At 31.5% G+C, this 23,487-nt stretch overlaps 2 protein-coding genes across 7 annotated transcripts in view; one reads left to right on the top strand and one right to left on the bottom strand.

Moving 5' to 3' along the window:
* LOC145250062 (STAGA complex 65 subunit gamma-like) overlaps positions 1–23,487 on the top strand; it is a 112,117-nt gene that overhangs the window by 19,127 nt on the left and 69,503 nt on the right. For 2 of the 6 annotated variants that reach the window (XM_080111708.1, XM_080111704.1), the window contains exon 1: positions 20,585–20,755. The exons of 2 other annotated variants lie outside the window; for them this stretch is intronic. Coding sequence is in view for 2 of the 4 variants with exons in the window: in XM_080111700.1 (XP_079967826.1) it covers positions 20,740–20,755 (16 nt within the window). In the remaining 2 variants the exon portion in view is untranslated. Of the gene's footprint in view, positions 1–20,584; positions 20,756–23,487 lie in introns of those variants that run through there. 2 more of the 6 variants (XM_080111700.1, XM_080111699.1) reach the window with 1 other exon arrangement.
* LOC145249896 (protein O-mannosyl-transferase TMEM260-like) lies at positions 12,788–15,175 on the bottom strand. Its single transcript, XM_080111698.1, has one exon. The coding sequence runs from the start codon at positions 15,025–15,027 to the stop codon at positions 12,979–12,981; it is 2,049 nt and encodes a 682-aa protein (XP_079967824.1). The 5' UTR covers positions 15,028–15,175; the 3' UTR covers positions 12,788–12,978.

The raw sequence follows: 23,487 nt of genomic DNA, 5'->3' as shown, positions 1-23,487 counted from the left end.
CTGTTTTGTTTTAGAATTAATTTAACCTATCTTAGTGTAGGTATTATTTAGTTTGTGTGTGTGTGTATATATATATATAATCTCAAAAATGGTAATTAGTAAAACCTGAAGAAAGTGCTCAATACTATTGCAGAGCAAATATGCGCTTTATTTTTTTTTTTAATTTTTATATTACTGTTTAGTTACACATGTTTCAGTTGCTGGACCATATCTACGATCCAGGTCTGACAAGGCTGCTGGATCATAGATATGGTCCGGCAACTGAATAAAATGGTAATAAAAAAATAAAACGTGTATATATATATATATATATATATATATATATATATATATATATATATATATAAATGGTGGCTATTTGTTTACTTTGTAACATTCTGAATTTAGAAACTAATGTTGAAGTCCTAACACTGTCTACTGGAAAAATCCTTGCTTGAATTAAATTTAAAATGAAAAAAATCAAGTATTATGGCTAATTTGTGCTTTGAAATCAAAGGAAAACAGGAAATTTCGAAAATATCAAAGAACTAAATTCTTTACAGTAACCAAAAAAAATTTCATTTTTTTTTTTTTTCAGTTTATTTATCCATGATACTTTTTTCAGTTTATTTATCCATGATGCTTTTCAGGCAAGATCAAAATGCATAAATCGATAGAAGAATAAAGATACTGAATTTTTTTTTATCTACAACACAAACAATGAAAAAATATCTTTCAAAAATACATAGTTACATAATTGCATTATTTATTTATTTTCTATGAGTGTGCCATACTTGTAGTAAACAAAATGAATCAGTTTACTTAACCTATTAAATTCTATTTGATTATGAAGTTGATATTTTCAAATTTTAATCTGAGGCTGCTAGGATAGAAATCCTGAAAGTTTCATGCTTCCATCATGAGTTGTTCTTGAAATCATATTCCCATATGGGGGTGTTGTCATGCTATGAACAAATTACTTCTTTGTATTTTTATTTGCACATTATGTTGCATAAAATAAGATACTTTATTCTGAAAATAGTCAAATGCCACAAAAATGCATTTAATGGAAAATTAATGACGTAATTTAAATTTCAAAGTGGAAAATAACTGATTTAAACAAATGTGAATTCAATACTTAGAAAATTATTTTAAAATAAAATACATAACTAATAAGAGCATGAGTATATCACATGACATAAAAATGCCCAAATGGCCCAAATTTGAGCTTGGCCTATAATTTTTTGTTTACAAAATTATTTCTGAATTTGAGATCTTTAAAAAAATAGGATATTGACTATTAACTTGTATAGATTGAAACGTTTCTTAAGTCTCTTATAATACATTCCCATATAGGATCATTGCCAGGTAAAAGATTAAAGTGAAGGGGAAAAATATGGTTCTTATGATTTGTGTAATAGATACTATTACTAATCCAGACTATAAAATAAGCTTAGTTAAAATTCTATTGAATTTGTTGCTTCAGCATTTTGTATTAGTAATTTTGGAAAGGGCATGAATTCACAATTTCATATCCCAGCTTTGGGTAAAATACCAATTTGTATATAATGAATCATTTACAATAATGTTTTGGCATCATATATATATATATATATATATATATATAGTTAATGCATTGTGAAATAGTCAAACCAAAGTATTCAACAAATCTAATTAAAAAAATGGATTTTTTGTTGTTAAACACGGATGGTATTCATTCTACAAAACTATCACCAATAAAATTAGGAATAAATTGAAAAAAAAAATTGTTTTAGATATTCAAAAAGAAATCTAGATAGTAAAAAAAAACAAAAAACAAAAACAGCAGTAGTTATATTATTTGTATTATTCAGACTATTGTTTTCATCTTGGTGGAAGTTATTCACATGTTTCAGACGATGTAACAGCCGACCTCTTTCAAGTTTTCTTGAACTCCAGAATCTTTATCTTGACCTTAGGAATCTGTATGGAATTTGAATTGAACCGTTTATTTAATCTACAGAGGTAGATTGTTCTCATGCCGTCAGCCATGCTCCAGTAGAATTAAGTGATTCTTAATTATATTCTTAGTATCACCTGTACTGAGGATTAAACTTGCAACCAACAGATGACTATCATTTAGAACTGATTATTATTTAACACTTTATTCGATGGTTGGAGATTACATCAGTTGAAACGTTGTGAGAATAACAGCCAAGATGAAAAGGATAGTCTGAAAACTCGAAATACGATAAATTATCATTCAGCAGTATTTGTATGAATGAATTAGACATGGATGTACATTTTTATAAACTATCAAAATAAATTTCTGTGCTTCCATACAATAACGTGGTCATGGAAAATGTATCATATTATTTTTGAGAGACGACAATTTTAGGGGTGATTAATGGCAGCATTCATAACAGCGTCATGTAATAATGAAAAAAGAAAAGGCACGTGACTATATGTTTGTTATAGAAATGCATTATATAACTATTATATATTATATAACTATTATATAACCATTATATTTCGTAACTATTATATATTATATAACTAGTATATTGATATAATTATTATGTAACAACTGTCTAAAATATAACTATTATATAATATATACTTATTGTGTACTATATAACTACTGTATATCATATAAATATTATATAACTATTGTATATCATATAACTATTATATAACTATTACATATTATATACCTATTATATGTTATATAGCTATTAGACAATTGTTATACACTATATAACTATTGCATAAAAATTAGATATTATATAATGATTATATAGTATATTACTATTGTCTATTATATAACTGTTATATAACCATTGGAGTAACCACACAAAAAATAGTTTACATAATTTCCTTTTTACTTTTATCACCGCAAACATGGCATTTTTATACTCTAGCATAAGGGACTACTATGATAGGGGTCAGGTTTATAGGGAAGGGTAGGGGAAATCTAGGTGGGGAATTGAGTAGCAAAACATTGTTACACATTACATTTACATTTTTGCATGTTAGTACAGTCGAAGAAACAAGGAACAGAGAGGGAATTCCAATGGCAAGTGGTCCGAGGAAATGTTTTTTCTTTTATTTTACTTTTATTCATCTCAAACATAGCATATTGCCACTTGTGCATAAGGTGTTACTATGATGGAAATTAGGCTTATAAGTGAAGGAGGGGGCAATCTGGGTAGGGAATTGGGCAGCAAAATATTTGTTCACATTACATTTAAATTTCAGCATGTTGGCATGTGTTGGAGAAACAGAGAGCAAAGAGGAAATTCCAATGAGTTCACATATTAAGAAAAAGCAACCCCCCCAGTAAATGTTTCGTAAAAGTTGGATGCTGCTTATGTTAAATTTGAATTATCTGATAGATATTCTTAAGTAAACGATTTCAGTTTCATTAAAAATCTGTGCAAGCTCTTCATATTATTCACTTTTTATAGTTTTTCCTACTTTTAGATAAAGTGTCATATACAAAATGGATGCAATTAATATTAGTCAACAAAAATTAGCAATAATTTGGAAAGCAACTTGCTACATCTTTGGGACATACATATACCAACAACTAAACATTCTAAACACGATTCTGACTTTTACAGATATTTTGTTTCATGTAATTATTACAAAATATATCATATATTGTGGTATAATAGAAAACAAGTACTAGGTAGACTTCAGTTGTAAGTGATACTCTTCTGGTGGTTTAAGGTTCAATATTCAGTGGAGGTAATACTAACAATACAACTGCGAATTACTTAAGACTTTAACCCACTCATGGCTGACAGAATGAGAACATCTCACCCTCATGGATTAAATAAAGTTTCCTGTTTTAAATTCCTTGCAGATTTCTTTGTACGATAGAAAGATTCTCAAATTCAATAAAATACACCTGAAAATCGGAGATTATATCGGTCGTATGTTGTGCAAATAATACTCAAGGTGAAAACATTAGTCTGAATAATTTAAAATATTATATAATGATTACACTGATATATAATATACATCCTATTAAATCACATGTTTCAGATTTATATTTTAAACATAGAATAGCATCAAATATTAAAAACAAATCATAGATATTTGATTCTGCCTTGCTTTCTTTTTTTGTAGAAAATTGGTGCATGTTATTGGGGAAAATAAATTTTTATTGTCATCTTTTTCTTTGCAAATATAACTTAACCTACTCAGAATATTTTGTTGCAAGGAAAAAAAACTTTCCTTTTAGCAGCAAATGTAAATTCAAGATGGAACCCAATTCTTCTATCAGCAACAAATCTTCTAATATATTAATATTAACTAGTAATATTAATACATTTCCATCTTTCACTGTTACTCATGCAAAGAAATAGGTAATATCTTCAAACTTTTATGTTTATATGCTCATTTAGGTCATGTGACTCGCCCTTCGTAGGAGCAAGGTGTAGTATTAGTTCTGGTGCTACATTTCATCCTTGTCTTCAGTCAGTGAAAGAGAAATGCTTCTAGACTGAGACAATTTCTGTTTTTGTCCCAATCCAGAATGCTTGTTTTGGAGAGTTGGATTTTTCCCACATTAAGAAGTAACCTTGTGTTTAATTCTACCCGTGTGGGGAGACAAATATATAGGGACTCGCCCTTCGTAAACAGTATCTACAGACAAAAATTAACTGACAGTTTATCTTTTATTCCTTCAGCACAGCCAGTTTATTGTTCCTGATATCATCCACCAATGTTTCATGAATAGGGAAAGTTAATCAAAATCAAACATCAATTTTTTTTTATATTAGATGCTATTTAGGTGTGAAGTATGAAATCTAGAATACTTATTTTTATAGTATATATATATATATATATATATATATATATATATATATATATATATATATATATATAAGAACACATAGTTAATAAAACATGTTAAAAAACACTTTGAAAAAGAGTTAAAAGATGGACTATTCTGTCAATTTCGACATGAGCTTCTGACACAACTCGTTGCTTTGAAATCCACATAGATGAGTTGTTTGTAGTGGTGAAGGCTTTGTGTAGAACCAACCACACGTTTTAGTATTACTGCTAACCTTTTTTGGTGCAGATGACTGCCCCAGGACAGAGTATACAGTAGACTGCAGGTTATATATATATATACATACACACACAAATATATATACACATACACATATATATACACGTACATATGTATATATACATACATACATATATATATATGTGTGTGTGTTTCTGTGTCTTTTAGGCAAAAACTGTTGGTTTTCTTTTAATCAAATTTGTTTTATTATATATATCTATAATAGTCAATTATGAATATATATATATATATATGGAAATCGCTCCAGACAAGGTATAAAGCCACTTGATGTAAGGAGTTAAAAAAAAGTACTTCAAGATTAAAAACTTGTGAACGATAAGTGTAAGATGGAATAGAATCTGATCCAGAAGACAGCAATTCTTTCCTCTTTGTCAGGAACATCACTCCTGGAATGTGAGAACTAAAGGACAAAATAAAGGAAGCAAGAGTTACGCAGATTCACTTTCTACTCTATTATTTTGCCTCTATATGGCAATTATATATTTTCATAACTTACTACTTAACTCCACTCACATACTAAGCACTGTTGAAGTAAATACTTATAATAGTTCATGTTACTTCAACAGTGCTCAATACGCAAGTAGAGCTAAGTAATAAGTTATAGAAATATATATGGCAATTAAGCTATACAAAATTTACCACATTTCATCTCATGATAATTTTATTATGCCAAAACTTCTGTGTAGCTTAATTGCCATATATATTTTCATAACAAATGCAAGTTATTTAATTAATTGGAAATCTTACTGAGATGAGTAATTTGTATTATTTATTCATTTATTTATTACAGACTATTATCCTCATCTTCTAGTTGCTGTTTCACGACGTTTTGGTCAACTATTCCACTGACTTTCGTCAGGTGGTTAACCGCGACGGGATAGGAATGCTAAATCTCCTAACTGCATCCTTAGCAATTACTGCCTTCCATAGTTGTTGTTGTCTCACCACGTTTTGGCCAACTAAGCCTCTGGTTGGTTTTGGGTAGGATTGAAACTGCTTTCTTCACCACCTGATGAAGGCCAGAGGAATAGTTGGCCGTAATGTTGTGAAAAGAAGATGTGGATAATAGTTTGCAATAAATAAATAGATAAATAATAAAGGTAAGTTAGTTTTATATAGGCAGGCTGATGTGTGTGTATACATATATATATATATATATATATATATATATATATATATATATATATATATATATATATAATCAATCTAAAACAAGTATCACTTTCAAAATAAACATTAAAGTCTCTAAACTGCAGATAATATCATGTTTTTAAAAAATCATTTTGGAGAAATATCACTTCTGAACATAATTATTTCTGGCCAAAAGATATTGAATACTTAAAAAAAAAAAAAAAAAAGAATGACAAAACACTTCACACAAATACACATGAATGTGCACTTTTCTTTAATTTTAAAGAAAAAGTTGCCCTATATTATCATGCACTCAGCATCATATTTATTAAATGCAGCCCTCTCTTCCTCAGGGCTACGTCTGAAGGAGACAAGACAGGGTGATGAGATTAAGATGCTGTGCAAAATACAAAAAGTGAATCTCTTTCTCAGTGGAAATTAATTTATTCAGAAAAGAAATATTTAATGTGCAGATTATCAGTTTAATATATCTTTTTGACAAATGTATATTCTTCATGCGTGCATTTTGCATCTTTACGTATCATAACTTCAGATTTTTTTATTGTTTACAAAAACAAAAATTTTACTTTTTTTTTAATTCAAATCTCAACATTTTATATACCTCAGTAACTAAGATAAAAGAGTGCTATTCTAGTATGTGGTAAATTTATATTTTAGTATGTGGTCGATATTCAATTTATATTTTAATATGGTCTTTTATGTGGTCTACAATCAATTTATATTTTTATATGTGGTTTGTATTCAATTTATATTTTAATATGTCGTCTACCATCAATTTATATTTTTATATGCAGTCTGCCATCAAAAAACGCATGCAGAGGCACTGATTTGAAAGTTAAGGTTAATTCTGGTTCATAGAATAATGACATCTTCAAAGAAGAGAAGTAGCTAAACATGGTATGTTTACAAGATTCTGATTGAAGCTTTTAAAAATTCTACTCAAGATAATATATCATAAAAGTAATTATTTGATTTATTTTACATAAAAGAATTATTTGAATTACATTTGCTAAATGTGAATCTCAAAATTCTACTTTGAAAACTTTTCTTATGTGTAGGATTATCACATGAAAATACTTTTGAATATAAATAATATTTATTGAGTTTACATTGTAAGACCTTTCAGAATACCAGACAGCAGACTGAGACCGTTTTGTTTTATTTGGAAGAATTTAATACTTTCATTCTTGAAAAAAAAAAAAAATTTTTAAAAGATTTTTTCTAAATTTATTGTAAAAACCAAATATAAAATAACCATATTGATTAAAGCAAAAGAAGAAGTTTGTAATTAAAAAAAATTAAATTTAACATAAAAAAATTAAGTTTTTGTATAAAAATGGAGAAATGTCTGATCAATTTGTTGAAACAATTAAAATAAATGGATTGATTCAAGCAAATTAATCCGATGGAAAGTAGCTACCAAAATGTGCTCAATGTCACAAGAGCCGAATTGTTTCTTTTTAATGTATAGGCTCTTCTGATTAAGCACTTGGCACTACTATTGGCTTAAAAATGGCTTGCACTTATCATCCAGGAAATGTATTTACATTCTTCTGGTGACCTATATAATTGTCAAGCCAGTCTATTTTTACAATCCATTTCCCCTTGTCACATGACTGCATTAGGACAACACTCAGAGTCACCAGGTGGGTTGAGTAGGAGCACCAATTATTTTGGTTATAAATATATAATAGTGGTTGGCACTCATTATCAAACATGACTATATTTTTTTTTGTATTTCATTATATTTTTATGTGCATTTAAATGGAATTATTTACTACTGTTGTGTTTTAGCATGACTGCAAAGGTTATTCTTCAATCCAGAAAGGGATTTAAAAATATGTTCACAGTTTGAGCAGTTATTCAATGGTGCATGGCATTTGCGATGCTATGAAGTTTCATATGATATTTTAGACCATGTTTTTGAATTTTTTAGATGAGGAGTAATAATTTGTATTACCTGGATTATTTGGACTACTGTTCTCATCTTGAGTATTCTTTTCATATATATATCTATATATCTATATATCTATATATATATATATGTTTTATTTTTTATTACCATTTTATCTGTCTAGTTACACATGTTTTGGTTGCCGGACCATATCTACGCTCCAGCAGCTGGATCATAGATATGGTCTGGCAACCGAAACGTGTGTAACTAAACAAATAAAACAGTAATAAAAAAAATAAAACGCATATTTGTTCTGCAATACTATTGAGCACTCTCTTCAGGTTTTTACTAATTACCATTTTTGCTATAACCTCCGGCCTAGGTTAGGTATCTCCAGTTTGACAAGTTACACCTGAAGAAGGTTTGGAGATTACATCGGCTAAAATGCTGTGAGAATAATACGAAAGATAAGAACAGTAGTTTGAATAATTCAAATGATAAAAGACCACCGGTAGGCTTCACTTATTTGTGGCATATAAAACAGGAAAAATTGAGATCATAATGAGATTGTTGTCTGCTTCCAGAAGACCTCATATGGAATGGTAGACAAGGATAAAAAAGAACAAAAAAACATACACATTCATACAATTACAGAATGGACAGTGAAAAAGAGGCTTATGCAACTCGGATGACATCAAAGTACAAAATTTATGCTTTTAGGTGGCCCGTTTAAGTTTAACTAGCTGCTAGACTTTTGTCTGATGATTTGAAACAATTTTTTAACCATCTCGATGGTTTCTTTTTTTATTAGATACTAATGTTCATCTGCATTTCCAAAGAATACAATAAAGTAATTTTTTTTTAATGGTGAAGTTCAATTTTTCCACGATAGTTAATATCAAAAAATGTTATGCTACTCTATTAAAAAAATAAATAAATGCTTGATTGTGCTCTGTCTAGTCTAATATAAAAAAAAATGTCTATTTATTTTAGGCATCATATTTTTTATTAAATTTAGGTTTATATTTGATATCACTTTGGTATATTTTTAGCTATAGATATCATTAAATATCAGTACAAGAGTAAAGCAGTTTTAACACTTTCATCATGTATTACTAATACTTAGTGCATGGTTTAACGTCTTCCGTTCCCAGTTGCTGGGGTTGGATGCCTTCTTGTCATATAACAAAGAGGATTTGAAACACTTCTCTTTGAAGCAAAGTTTTAAAGCTAAATACTCTTCCTAATGCCAATGACCATGTAGGTCATCATCAATGGTCAACAGTCCCTCACTTAACCGAGTTAGTCAGCTCACACTTGACTAATAGGCATCTGTGTACATTTCATGGATACATCTGACCAGATCATATACCACACATGCCCTCGGAGTAGACTGCCATTTGGTCCAGGAGTACTTATTGTGTATTCATAACTAACCTCCATATCTGAAGGCTGTTTCCCTATCTACCACCTAGGGACCTGATGGATGGGAGATGGTCGCTAATAATGTTAATTTGAAATATGTATATTTAGGCAGCATTTTTTCTTTTAAGCATATTTCATTAAATAAAATAGACGTTTTTTTTTGTCTACTAATTCTGTTTTTGATCCTTTCCAACTTCTGAATAACAGTCTTCACTTCTGGTAGGAACTGGCTGATGTAATCACCATATTTGTTGTAAGTCCAAGTACTTTCCAATCCTTCTGGATTTATTGTCAGGGATATATTAATCTAACTGGGGTTAAACAATTTATTTAGATAGAGCCTAACAAAAAAAAAATTAAATTGAACCTTTACTATAATAAATTTAAAACCTCTAACTTGATTATAATTAATAACTCCTTCCCCTCGATTGAGTTGCTTGATAGGACTAACTTAGTTTATGAATTCAAATGCCCTTTGAGAAACCGTGTCTCTGAGAGTAAAAGTGAAAACATATAGATAGGTTTGAGTACCAGAACATCGTAGAGGAGATTAACTATGTATCGTTCTGAAAATAGTGCTATATTTAATCATCTGACTAATCAATATTCCTGTCCTTTGTCTCAATTTAGGAAGATTTTAGTTGACAACACATCTATACTTAATCAAACCAACAATAAATGAAAACTTTAAATACTAGAAGCATTAACAATAAAAACTACCTACTATCAATAAAATAAACTTTACCAATAGTAATAACATCCTGAAATGTTTGTAAAGTTATTAAAATAATTAACCAATGAAATAAGTATACACACGTTATTATATAAACAATTACATAAATTGTTCAAAACCAGTTAGAGTAATCTATCCCTGAATTGAATCCCAGGATTGGAAAGTACTTGGACTTACAATCATCCAGTTCCTGCCTGAAGTGAAGACCGTTATTCAGAAGTTAAAAGGGATCAAAAACAGAATTAATAGACAAAAAATTCTCTTTTATTTCATGAACTATGCTTGATATATTAATTATATATCTAGTCACACACATATTATGTATTAATATATATATATATATATATATATATATATATATATAAATATAATCATATATCTAGTCACACATATATATATGATACATATATCTAATCATATATCTAGTCACACATATTATATATATATATATATATATATATAATACATATATATATATATATAATCATATATCTAGTCACACACATATTATATATATAATCATATATCTAGTCACACATATATATAATACATATATATATAATCATATATCTAGGCACATATATAAACACAAAATATACATGTGAGATCAACAATTTCTTGTGATTGATACCTTTTAGAATCTTGCATGATCAATTTTTATCAAAGAATAAAATAAAGGAAGGACGAAATATCAAAAATAAAAATGATAAGAGCACCTACAATTTACACGCTTTTATGTTTTCCATAAGGCTATTTTGAAGGTTATTTTTTTTAATTTGTTCCTATTTACTTGCTTCCCCACAAGGCCAGTGGAAATATGAAGAAATTCTTAAATTTTATTGAAGAAATACACTTTATATCCTTGATGTAAAGTAGCAATCAACGACCATTGTGATGAAGCTGATTTTAATGGTTATTGTGATGAAGCTGATTTTAATGGTTATTGTGATGAAGCTGATTTTAATGGTTATGATGTAAATAATTCATTGCCTTGAATGCAAATAGATTTTATTGCAAATGTTTTCCACTGCCTGATTGATTAATTAAAAAAAATGTATCATTTCTATCATTTTAATGGAACAAGTTATCCAGTGACATAATAATTGATCATCAATGTCAATAAACTGTTTAATACAGAAACAATGAGGACCATTTGATGCCAACAAGAAATCTCAAAAATTGTTAAGATACTACTATGCTCTATTCATTAAATTGGAATATTGAGAATTCTATAAAAACATAAACCGTTTAATATATAGCCAAATAACCACACACACACACGTTATACTTCATATGAATATATATATATATATATATATATATATATGTCTAGCTGCACTGATGAGTTGTAATACAACGAAACAGTACTGCATGTGGATGCCTAATAAGCCCCCCCTCTTTGGGTTGAGCACTTTGTAAATATATTTTCACTCAATGCGTATTTAAGTGATTAAGCGAAGCCCACGGTTTGTTTGTAAATAAACTGACAGTTTGAACACTGTGTGATGGGCAAATGCAAATTTAATAGGCATTTGAGGAGAAATATTTACGGGTACTGATTCTTGGTCTGATGGTTAGAGCTGCCGACTGTCAACATGGTGGTTGTAGGTTCGATCCATGGCAGGGAAAAGGTGTATGTCTTGCCGAACTGATGAGTTGTGATACAACAAAACAGTACTGTATGTGGATGACTATATATATATATATATATATATATATATATATATATATACCCACACACACATTTTTTTTTCATATACGTACATATTTCTATATGAACATTATATATATATATATATCTTTTTTTCATATGACCAATATATGCATATATACAAAGAGAGAGGGAGGGAGAGAGATTATTATAAGTATGTGCATTCATGTTAGAGTTTTAAATAATTTGAAAATATCATTGGCAACCATTTTTCTTTTTTTTTGTCTCAATTCTTTTCATTACTTTTGATTGTTTTTAAATGAAATATTTTAAAGCTAACAAAAATTCAAAATCGGACCAGGGATTTCTGCAAGAAGTGTTGTTAAATAAATTTGTTCGAACAAAAACATTTCATAAAATCATAAAGAAACATAAAGGGACAGGCAAGGAAAGGAAAAATCCTCATTAAAAAAAAAAAATTAACATTCATTCATTAATAAATACTGAAAATTTCATAAAGATTGAATAATTCTCTCAAGTTTTGGTGGATCTTTTTTCAATCAGAGTTTTCATGTCTTTTTTTTTGTTTATATGTGTATGTATTTGTGTTTAGTATATATTTTTTTTATTCAGGCAAACATTTTGGCTACATATATGCAGACATGTTTTAAGTCTCTTCAGGCCAGATCATCACTAACGATCTGCCCTGAAGAGGCTAAGTCAAAATAAGGTTGTAACTGAAAAATGTCTGCACATATGGAGCCAAAATGTTTGTACAAATAAGAAGCTATATTAAATATATAGCTCTAATTGTTATTGAGCACTACTACATAAGCACAGTAAGGTTTCACAAAATTAACACCCATGAACAACAAAAACTAACCAGTATTTATATATATATATACACTCTATGCACAAAATACTTTCATAATAATAATATATATCAAATATATGTAGGAACATGTGAATTTATGTTATGGGTTCACAGAATTCAAAGAATACAAAATTAACATGTACATCAAATGTTGAAGAAACATTATTATGTTTGTTGCACTCTTTCAACCTTTCTTACTTTTATTTAATCTTATTCCTAACTGTCGACCATATTGTTTTAATGATTTTATAGCTTCGAGAATACTACTCAGCTGATCATCGTCGGGGTCACTGTTAGCATAAGTCTGTAGATGGAAGATACTCTTGCGGAGAAGCAGTTCATTGTCCAAATCATGTTCCATATTCAGCAGTTTGGTACAAACGAGGGCATAGTTTTTGTGCCAATACATTGGGAAGTCCTTGTGTTTTGTAACGGCATCCATGTACAGCGTGTAAGCATGTAGTAAGAGTCGTTTCTTCTCCTTCTCATGCGATGACTGCTCTGCGCTTTCATATAAATACAACGGTAGGTTGATTTTTGCATTCCACATTTCGTCACTTGCAACTTTTTCCCACGATGTCTCTGGGTGGCCAATGTGTGAGTGTGTCCAGTTGAAAGCAACATGTCCCGTTTTCTTCACCCACTTTTTAAGCCCGAAAGGACTTGCCTTTTTTATGAACCGAGAACACACACCATAAGGCCATATCTCATACTTAGCCTGCCACGAGGGCTCATGCACTTGCACGCCTATACAAGCAAAAAGAGGCCCTTTTTCATAGTTGGCATCGAGGAATTTTAAGAAATTAAAAGAGGTTCTACCGTCAGAATAAACTTTATTTTTCAAGTGTAAAAAGTCACCTGGAAAGGCAATTCCTGGATGATGGTGCCGCAGCATTGGAACTGACCATTCATACGTCAACAGCTCTTGATCGAAGAGTTTTAGATCAGGTCGGACATTATTGCAAAGGTGCAGATAGTGAAAAGTTGTTGACGATAAATCACCACGCGTTAAAACTGTGGAGTTTGGAGGAAAGCTGTCCATGACCGAGAGGCCAAAATCATAGACAACCGTGTTATTGCTTTTATTACAACGGTTATAATTTCGGTGAGCTTGGAATACCAGAGCCACAACGGAAAAGAAATGAAACATTTGCCTGAAGAAGCTGAATTTAATTGATGCTGTTATATCACCATAAGTAACAGCAGACAGGAATGCAATGACCATGTCACTTTGCATCCAGAAGCGTTCCACAACTCCAAGCATGAGTGGATTGGAAACATTGAGATTAGCTCTCCAGGCAAAGAACACGCTATAAGAGAGAACCATTACCATGTGTACAAGCGTGCAGCTCAGTCCATTTGCCATTCGTGAAATAGCGCTCCACGTAGACAACAAAAGTAAAACAGGTGCCATCGGTGTCAAGGTGACACATACGTGAATCAGATAGACTTTCAAACCATTCAAAAGACCAAGACCATGCTCATCTTTTCCGAGATCAAACGTGCCATACTCGGCCCTGGTTAGGTGCGTGAAAAAACCACGTAAAGTTCTTTGGTCTCCCCAGGTCCACCGAGATGCATTCTTATAAGAGCTGGCTGGCAGGTACAAGTATGGAAGTAAACCCACCATGAAGCAGCAGGCAAGTGTAAAGAGGCTCCGGATGTTCAGGAGATTGTGCTGGAACAGTCTGACCAAGGCCCAGGGGATCAGAAACAGCAGATAAACCACGCAAGTGTGTTGATTGCATAGGGCAAGGGCGCAAACGAAAGCTCCTTTGTATGCCAACTTCAGTTTATTTTCACGTGAGGCTGTGTCGAGATTAAAACTCAGATAAAAAAGTATCGCCAAGAATAGATTGTTTAAACTAAACACCTCAGCAGCAACTGACCAGGTCCAAGTCAGCCTGTTAACAGAGAAGAGGGCTGTCATGAGAATAGCGGAGGATATCTGAGCGGTCTGTTTATGGACGACGTGAGATAAGATTCCACCCGCCATTGCAGAGAAAAAGGCATTTAATAAATTTGCTCTCCACGCACGAGACCCATAGTTGGAAACTTTCATAGCGAGTGCCGAAAGGATCGTGAAAAGTGGATAACCAGGTGGATGTGCAACTCCTAGTTCACAGGCGGCAGATAACAGTTCGCCAGTGTCACCTCCAGAGATCTCCGGATACAGGGTGTGTACATATAGGGCAAAGAGTGCAACTGCTATGAATGAAGCCAAGTAATCCATTTTTTTTTTTTTAAATCAGAGAAAATTTAAAAGAAAATGATTTTCTTTAGTGCTATTTTTTTTTTCAAATAAATTAAACTCATGTAATAATAACTCTAAATGTTAGATTGGAAGTGTGTGAGTGGGAAGGGGGGATTATAATTTTTACATAAATTTTTACCCCCCAGATTTCATTATTTACTGTTAAATTTTAAAAAGAAATATTTTTGGCTCCAAAATTATTGATTATATCATCATTATTTATTTATTTTTTTATTAAGAAACATTCTAGATTAGTAATTTAATTTAAACTAGTAATTTTTATTTAATCAAAAAGCAAAATATATAATAAAATAATTTTTAAAATTATAAAAATTAATTAATAAAGTAATCAATAAATTAAAAAATTGTAAATTAAAAGAAAAACTTTCACAGAAAAATAAATTTCGATTTTGATTATTAAATGTAAATTCTAAACTTGAGATATAATCACTTAGCACATGGTCAAACAAAATATTTTGTTAGCATTACACGGTATACTAAAAAAAGTGAAAAAAGGTTTAGCAAAATTTTAAACCTAGATTAATAGAAAAATCATGCTTGTGTTTCTCACCTATACGTAACTTTTAATTATTATTTTTAATTTCGGTTTACTATTAATCGAATATTTATAAAAAAAAAAAAAAATTTTTTAAATAAAAATTTGATAAAACTAAAACATTTTTTTTAAAATCCTAATTTAAAAAAATTGTAAAGATGATTCTATTTTGATTGTTTTCCTTCGGCAATATGTCTGCATCAAGACAACGACGGTTAAAATAGAGTAAAAATAGTATTAAACAGAGGAAAAATAACGAATAAATATAATCCAGGTATTTTTCTGGTATTTCTTGTTAAACAGAACAAATAAATTTTGGCATTAACAAATTTGACAACAATAATTCAAAACGGACCATGTGCTTTTTTTTTTTTTTTTTTTTTTATGTATTATCCAAATCTAAAAATAATAGATTTTTTTTTCTGATTACCTAAATAATAAGAAATACACCAAATTAAGCCCTCATGAGAAACTAAAAAGTCAGTCGACAATTTTTCCTTCTACCCGGCATTTGACAGATGGTGGCACATGGGACGAGGTTGATAAGTGACAGATCCGACAATTGGTATTTTTTCTTGTTCTCTGTCAGTGGAGGAGGAATTCTTCACGACTGAGACAATTTTTATTTTTGTTTCTTTTCTCCCACGTTAAAAAACGACCCTGGTGTCTAACTCTGTCCCGTGGGGAGGCATTGTAAATAGGGACAATTGGTATTTTTTTTCTCACATGTTTAATTCCTTTTTTTTTTTTTTTTTTTTTTTAGAATAAAGATCTATGTTTAAAAAATATACATATATCAAAATAATATTCCGACGAATTCAATTACTTATAAATTAAACAATCCAAATCTTTTACGCGTGATTAGCGTTTTTAATTGGATTATAACGCACTCGCAGTTCGGGTCGTGAGTAGAAAAAAAACCAATTACATCTGTCATGTTTTCATGTTGGACTTGATCGAAACGTGAAACGAACCAGTTTGTATTATTCTGGTTTTCTAAATGTTGTAAAATGAACGACAGGTTGAGCTGGATAAGTGGTCTAACAAGAAACTGGTGACAGAAATCAGCGATCAGACTTATTTGCAATTAGAGCCGTGAGAAGTTGTTATTGTTAATAATAAGATAAACAATGAAGTGGCATGACAACCGTCAGCAGCGCCCACTGACTGGAGAGTTCTAATAACTTAGGCAGTTGGTCGGAATCAAGGGACATTTTTATTGGCGAACATTGATTGTTGCACTCCCACTGCCGCTAAAACAAATAGTCAGTAGTTATTATTAGCATTTGAATTATGTCATTTTTATCGGCAAATCAAAATGAAAGAATTTTCTAGTGAAGGACAAGGAACTTTTTTAAGCGATACATACAAAAGCAAAGAAAAACAGGTGCTTGTCCAGAATTCACCCTATATTTAAAAATAAAGATGAAGAAAAATATGTATAGTGTATGTGCTTATGACGGAAAAAAAAAATTGTACACCAAGGATTACGTAAATTGATCGTAGCTTTATTTTTAAAAACAGAAAAATCATATTTTGTGGCTAAACGAACAGCGACGATATCTCGACATCATCTTGAAAACAGGGGAACTAACTCCAAAGAGTTCAAATGTGCGATTTAAAATGTGGATGGGGATACGCGAAAAACTCAGATCCACTTAAAATGATTTTCTTTATACAAATAAAACTACTTGATCAATCTGGGTGATTTTTACTATACCATATTTTCTTTCTGTTACGGGTATCATACACAATACAGATTTTCCTTTGTTTTTATTTTTATTTATTTTTAAATAAGGAGAATTCTGGATAAGCACTGAAAAACATTACTTTACCCTTGGGGGTGGGGGAAGTTTTGATAAAAAAAAAAAACGGTAAAATAATTTTGATTTACCCTTAAAAAAAATAAAATAAGGTTCCATATCGTTAACCGTAACTTCAAGAGGGAAGAGAACCGGACTCCTCCTCCTCCCCCAATATATATATATATATATATATATATATATATATATATATATATATATATATATATATATATATATATATTGTTATCATACACGGCAGTACGATTACGACAACCGTCAAGCCAACTAAACAACAAACGAAAACTGAACACTTCTGTCTACACAACTTAACACGAACAATATTGTCGATGCGACCTTACATGGTACTAAACACTTGACACAACCCGGTACAGTCCCAAATAATTCCGTTGACATGATCCTGAACAACTCTGTTGACATGACCCTAGATGATGCGAACAATTCCATTGATACAACCCAGCACTGTCCCGAACAATTCCATTGACACGATCCCATCGACACAATCCCAAACAACTCTGTCGATACGACACAACATGATCTCGAACAACTCTGTTGCCTGTGTTCTTGTCACAATGCGCTTTATTGTGCGATGATCCCTCTCAATTATTCTGTTTCCCGATGGTATGTGGGTGCACCAAAATCGTATGTGCACACTCCACATAAAAACACAATAAATCTTTCTTTGCAAAACGCTGTGCCATTATTAGTAAGCAACTTCATTGATGGCCCCCTTTCACAAAACATAATTTCCAACTACTTCATAATGCTAATAGAGTTTTGTCGGTGCAACAGCTTCCGGAGAGCAAAATGGCTAGGGTCACACTCTATCAACGTCAGGTACAGTTAGGTGCCGAAATGTGTTATATCCATAGCAACCCTGCTCTAGTTTTCTATGACATCAAGCCTACCTGGCTTCCAATGCACTGGGGCTGAATCTATGGATTGGCATTCTTTGCAATCCTCAATCACCGTCTGCACCTCAGCTTCAGTTATTCCTGGGTTGATTAACTTTACAAAGTACATCTTCACACAGGGATGTCCACTGGACTGATAGATTACTTGTACTTGAGAAACCTTGTGTTTGATATGACACATTGTTGTCATATTAAAGAACCTACTGTTGATTTTATATGCCGAGCCTTTCAGCTTGTGTGATAATAAAACTTCTCAAATGCACTTAAGATGTTAGGCTGTATAAGGTGTTAATTTTAGTTAAAATAACCCGTTCCTTCTTTCATTGGATTTTTTTGATTATCGATTATCAATACTTACTGAAGACATTCCAATAAAAAAAACTATCTAAGAACACTCCTGGGCCCATAAAATACATTTATGTGAAACTTTTAAAAAATCGGCATGGTTGTTTAGGAGTCTATATAGAATGAACTTTGTGCAATCAGGTACACAGGTGCTAAACGTTAAAACTGCTTGGCCAACACCAGGATTTGATAAACAAAAAAGCATTTATATTTTTTTGTTTATAATATGTATGTATGAATTTATCTATCTTCCCATCTCTTTCTTCCTTTCTCTGTTTAGCACTTTTTCCTTCTCAGTTCGAGGATGGAAGAATTTTAAACCAGTAGAAGCCTGCATGCCACACAAGTCAGTTCACAAAAAGCTGGGATTCAATCGCAGTCAGCAATGGACACAATCAGTTGAAGCCGAGATATTATCGCAGGTGAATCTCAAATAGTGGGAAGTTGGACAACGTCCATGGCGAATGCAGAAAATTGGATTTTGGATGCCAGACAACTCTCGATGCTCCTTTAACTGTTAAAATAAAAAAAATTCTGTTTTTATAAGACAATGTCCTTGTTATTTTATACAAGCATTCAATTCCAGCACAGTGGTTCTACCAGTAATGACGTCAACAAAGAATTCAAAGAGAAAATCCACCAGCAGATGTAGTCGACATCATAAAAAAAACCCTTGATCTAAATGGGATGTGCCTATCGTTTTATTATGTCTCACATCTGGAGAGCTGGTTGCTGTGTCCAGGGTGTAACAGCCATTCCAGAGACGTCTCCATGACATGGACAAACCATGACACACTCCCTCTCAAGTGATAAGAACACAATGTTGCTATAACTAATAATAGTTAATTTTTTACCTACTTAGATGATATTTTTAGCGTGTTTTAAAGTATTTTACAACTCTTTTTTATTTTAATCTAAAAGTTCAGCAAAATATATCACGTTAAATTAAAAATAAAAACTGAATACATTAGGTTCACTAAAAGTTTCTGAAGACTGAATATTTATTTTTTTCGTTTTTTGTTTTCATCATTTTCTTATTTAAAGGTAGTAAAAAAGGACCAAAAGGAATCAAATTTACATTTCTACTCTTTAAATTAATAAAGGAGAAAATAATGAAAATAGGGAGAAATATTCAGTCTTCAGAAAATTTCACGGACACAATGACACTTTTATATTTTCAGTCTAACATCATATATTTGGGGAACCTTTTGCAACTACTTTATTAGTTGTATGGTCGATTGGCACCTTCACATCACCTCTGCAACAAATATAGCTAACAAGTGAAAACAAATAATCAGACTTCAGTGATTTGCAAAAAGTTGGCATCTGGCATGGCGAAATTTAACTTTAACAACATTATATTTAAACAGAATCTTCAATTGAAATAAGAAGGTTTTAAAAAAAAAACAAAAAAAAAAACATGCGCGCACGCACACACACACACACACACACACACACAATTATATGGCTAGATAGAAAAATAACCTTTCTTGCATTTGATAACAGTTATTTGTTCAATAGGGTAACCTGGGATATTAGATACCAGCAACTAAGTATCCTTCACAAACTTCCCTACAGCATTACTATGGTACTTATGAAGCAATAAACACTAATCTGGATCGATCACTGACAAATTAAAGGCCTTGATTAATATTTATTGAACCAATCAAATATCATTTTGTAACAAGCTGAAAATCTGTTTTCATTCCAGATCTGCAGCCATTTTGAAACTGACTGCATAGCTTTTTACTACAGAAAGGTTACTATATGAAACTTTGTTTCTTTGTTAAATCACTAAGCCTGTAAACTGTTCATGCATTTCCGAAGCACTGAGATATATCAGAATTAAGTGTAAAAAAATGTTTACACTCAATTTAATTCAGGTTTTCATTTTTCAGAATTTTTGAAGTGTGTCAAGATGGTTTTTATCTACAGCGCGCCAAATGTAATCATGATATCTACACACATAAAATTTGCCATAAAATTCAACGTGCAATGCTTTTTTCTTTTACTCGGAAGTCACCACTTATCAAGGCATGGAGACCACTCGAGGATGAGGGTTAATGAATGTAAGTTGGTAATGAGTAATTGTTAATAGTGTACATTGTTTTTTGTATGCTTTTAATATGGCAGTTGTTTTGTACTAATGCTCATTTAAGTATAATGCATGTCATAGTGTGTAATCTATTTGTTCAAAGATATCAAACAAACTATCTCTCAGTCTATCTATCGAGATATTCAAAAATCTCTTAGTTGAATTACAGGCTGGTGCTCCTATAGAAGTGTGTACCCTGTCTCTGGATATCTCACTAAGGCTCTCCTAAAAACGAACAACAACAACAACAATACAGAATATACGTCATCTTAATACCACCAGTATATAACATTTGTTCAAAGATATCTTCAACTTTGCATTTTTCTGAACAAAAAGAATTGAAAATCACCTACAGTGATGCAATTAAGAAACATGATTATATAAATTAAGTTTGACCTATTTTTATTATTAAGGAAGTTATACAAAACCGGGAATTTGTCACAACAAGTCAACATTTAGAGATAATACTCAAGTACACAAGTGTTTAATGACCTGTTAAAAGTTTATTTGAGATTGAAGGTAGAGTCTGGGTCATCCGGTGGATATGGGGCATTATGAAGAAGCATGTCAATCAAGCAGCTAAGTATTTTAAAATTAGCAAACAGCCATTTCTCAGGATAAGGTCTAAAGTAATCTATATCAACAAATATGTTGGGAAGCAAATAGTGTTGTCTCTGCTCATGAAAATGAACTGGCTGAGTGCATCAAGCTGATGCAGGATGGGGCTGGAGATTCACTTCTGAGATAGATAGATATATAGATAGATAGATAGATAGTCTCTTCTCATCGTTCGTCGGAAACCACATATGATCAATGGATAAAACTTTCCCATGGTGCCTACATAGATAAATCCTTAAAGCCAGAAATCGTCAAACAAGATTCAGTTGCAAAGGTATCTGGCCTCTCAATGCCCAAATGGTCAATGTGAAAAGTTAGCCTTGTGTCACTGTTCAAACAGAGCCCTCTACATTTTCATTCACACCAACTTCTCCAGTGTTTACACTGCCCCCCTCCACCATATTCACTCCAGGACCCCTATCTTCAGCCCCCTCTCAAAGATATCCATCCTCAGACATACCTGTTTCCTTGCTAACTTCATCATCTTTGATTCATTGGAAGACTTCTTCCCCAAACAACTGACTCCCCAATTTCAATCTGCTGCAAGAGGGTGATCAACTAGATATGAGGAGAGTCTAACAGCAGATGAAAGTATCAATAAGCTTGTGGAGATATTTGCTGTTAAGAAGGTTGCTACAGCATCCAAATGATGTGGCAGAGGGAAATGAAAGGATAAAGGCAGGAGTAAAAGAACACAGAGATAGGATTCACCATCATCACCATGATCAAGAAGCCCACGGTCAACATCAAGGAATACTGACGCTGAGGAATATTGAATATCTGGAAGATAAGATGGCATTAACTGGGTTAAGTGTGATATCTACGATTTCTGGTATCACATACAAAGCATCAGCATCATCATTTCACTTAAAAACATCACACATGAGGAATGGCTATGTGATTATTGCACACAGTATCCCCAGTGTTTAATGTCCTGAGAGATGGCACCTATTGCCCCGCGTCACTGAAATTTGTGGAAAGCTCAAAATATTCAACAAAATATGTATCCTTCCCTGATGAACACAAATCAATTATTTGTTTAAATAAGATATCACAAATATATTTTGCCCATGATAGTCCTAGTAAACTTTGAAAACTAAGTTATGAAGATAAAATATAGTCAGTGAAAAAGGTGGTGCCAAAAGCCTTGGGTTACCCTACACATTTTTTTCACCTTTCTTTTCTTAAAATATGCTGTCAATTGCAAAAATAATTAAGGCTGTAGTAACACATCAACGTACAAAATCAAAATGTATAAAAACACATTTGTATGCATATCGTCTGCGCATACACTATCCCAGATAAAAACAAATAATGATATTTTTAACCAATCAGAAAAGCTTCTGAATGTTTTTGAAATAGTCTTTCTGAAAGCTACCTAAGCCCTTTAAAAAGTCAAATTTTTTTTCAATAAACCAGTGGAACCCAGTTTACTCGAGTCTATGGATCAGTATTGCTAGCGCCCCACTGGGAGTGCTCATCTCTGCAACATTTCTCTCCACTCACACACATAAACATTAATGAACACAGACACACAACTTATCACATTATCGTCTACAAATCTGTATATATTCATTGAAATATTCCCAAACCTTATTACTGAACTATTTTCTAATACGATCAACAAATGAACATTAACTCTTATAAACAACTTTCAAGCAATTAGAATTTATTTAATTTGGCAGAGAAGTTTTAAATATGATTTTCCTGGCCCCTGAAACCACAACTCTTAATTAATCGATCCAGACTTCCTCTAATATCTTAGCTAATAACCCCCCACCCCGTTCTTACAAGAACTCTAAAAATATTTACGAACATTCTGTGCTTTCCTATTGCTGTAAACCTTCCATTTTAAACATATATAAAGTATATCTTTTGTGAATATATGCCTTCATAATTCATAATTTTATTTTGTTTACTGTATAGCAATGTCTCGTTTTTCTCACATTTGATTAAAAAACCTGGCATCTCTTTTCACTGAAAATATTTCTCTGAATCCAGCTTGTCCCCAAAATACTTCTCTCCTTACAAAGTACCCTACAGTAAAACCCAAAAATCAGCGTGAACATATCCCTAAAAACTAATGGC

The sequence above is a fragment of the Euprymna scolopes genome, chromosome 1 (genome assembly GCF_053919585.1).
Source record: "Euprymna scolopes isolate OS-2025 chromosome 1, ASM5391958v1, whole genome shotgun sequence".
Taxonomy (NCBI): Eukaryota; Metazoa; Mollusca; class Cephalopoda; order Sepiida; family Sepiolidae; genus Euprymna; species Euprymna scolopes.
This window is presented reverse-complemented; position numbering and strand designations above follow the sequence as displayed.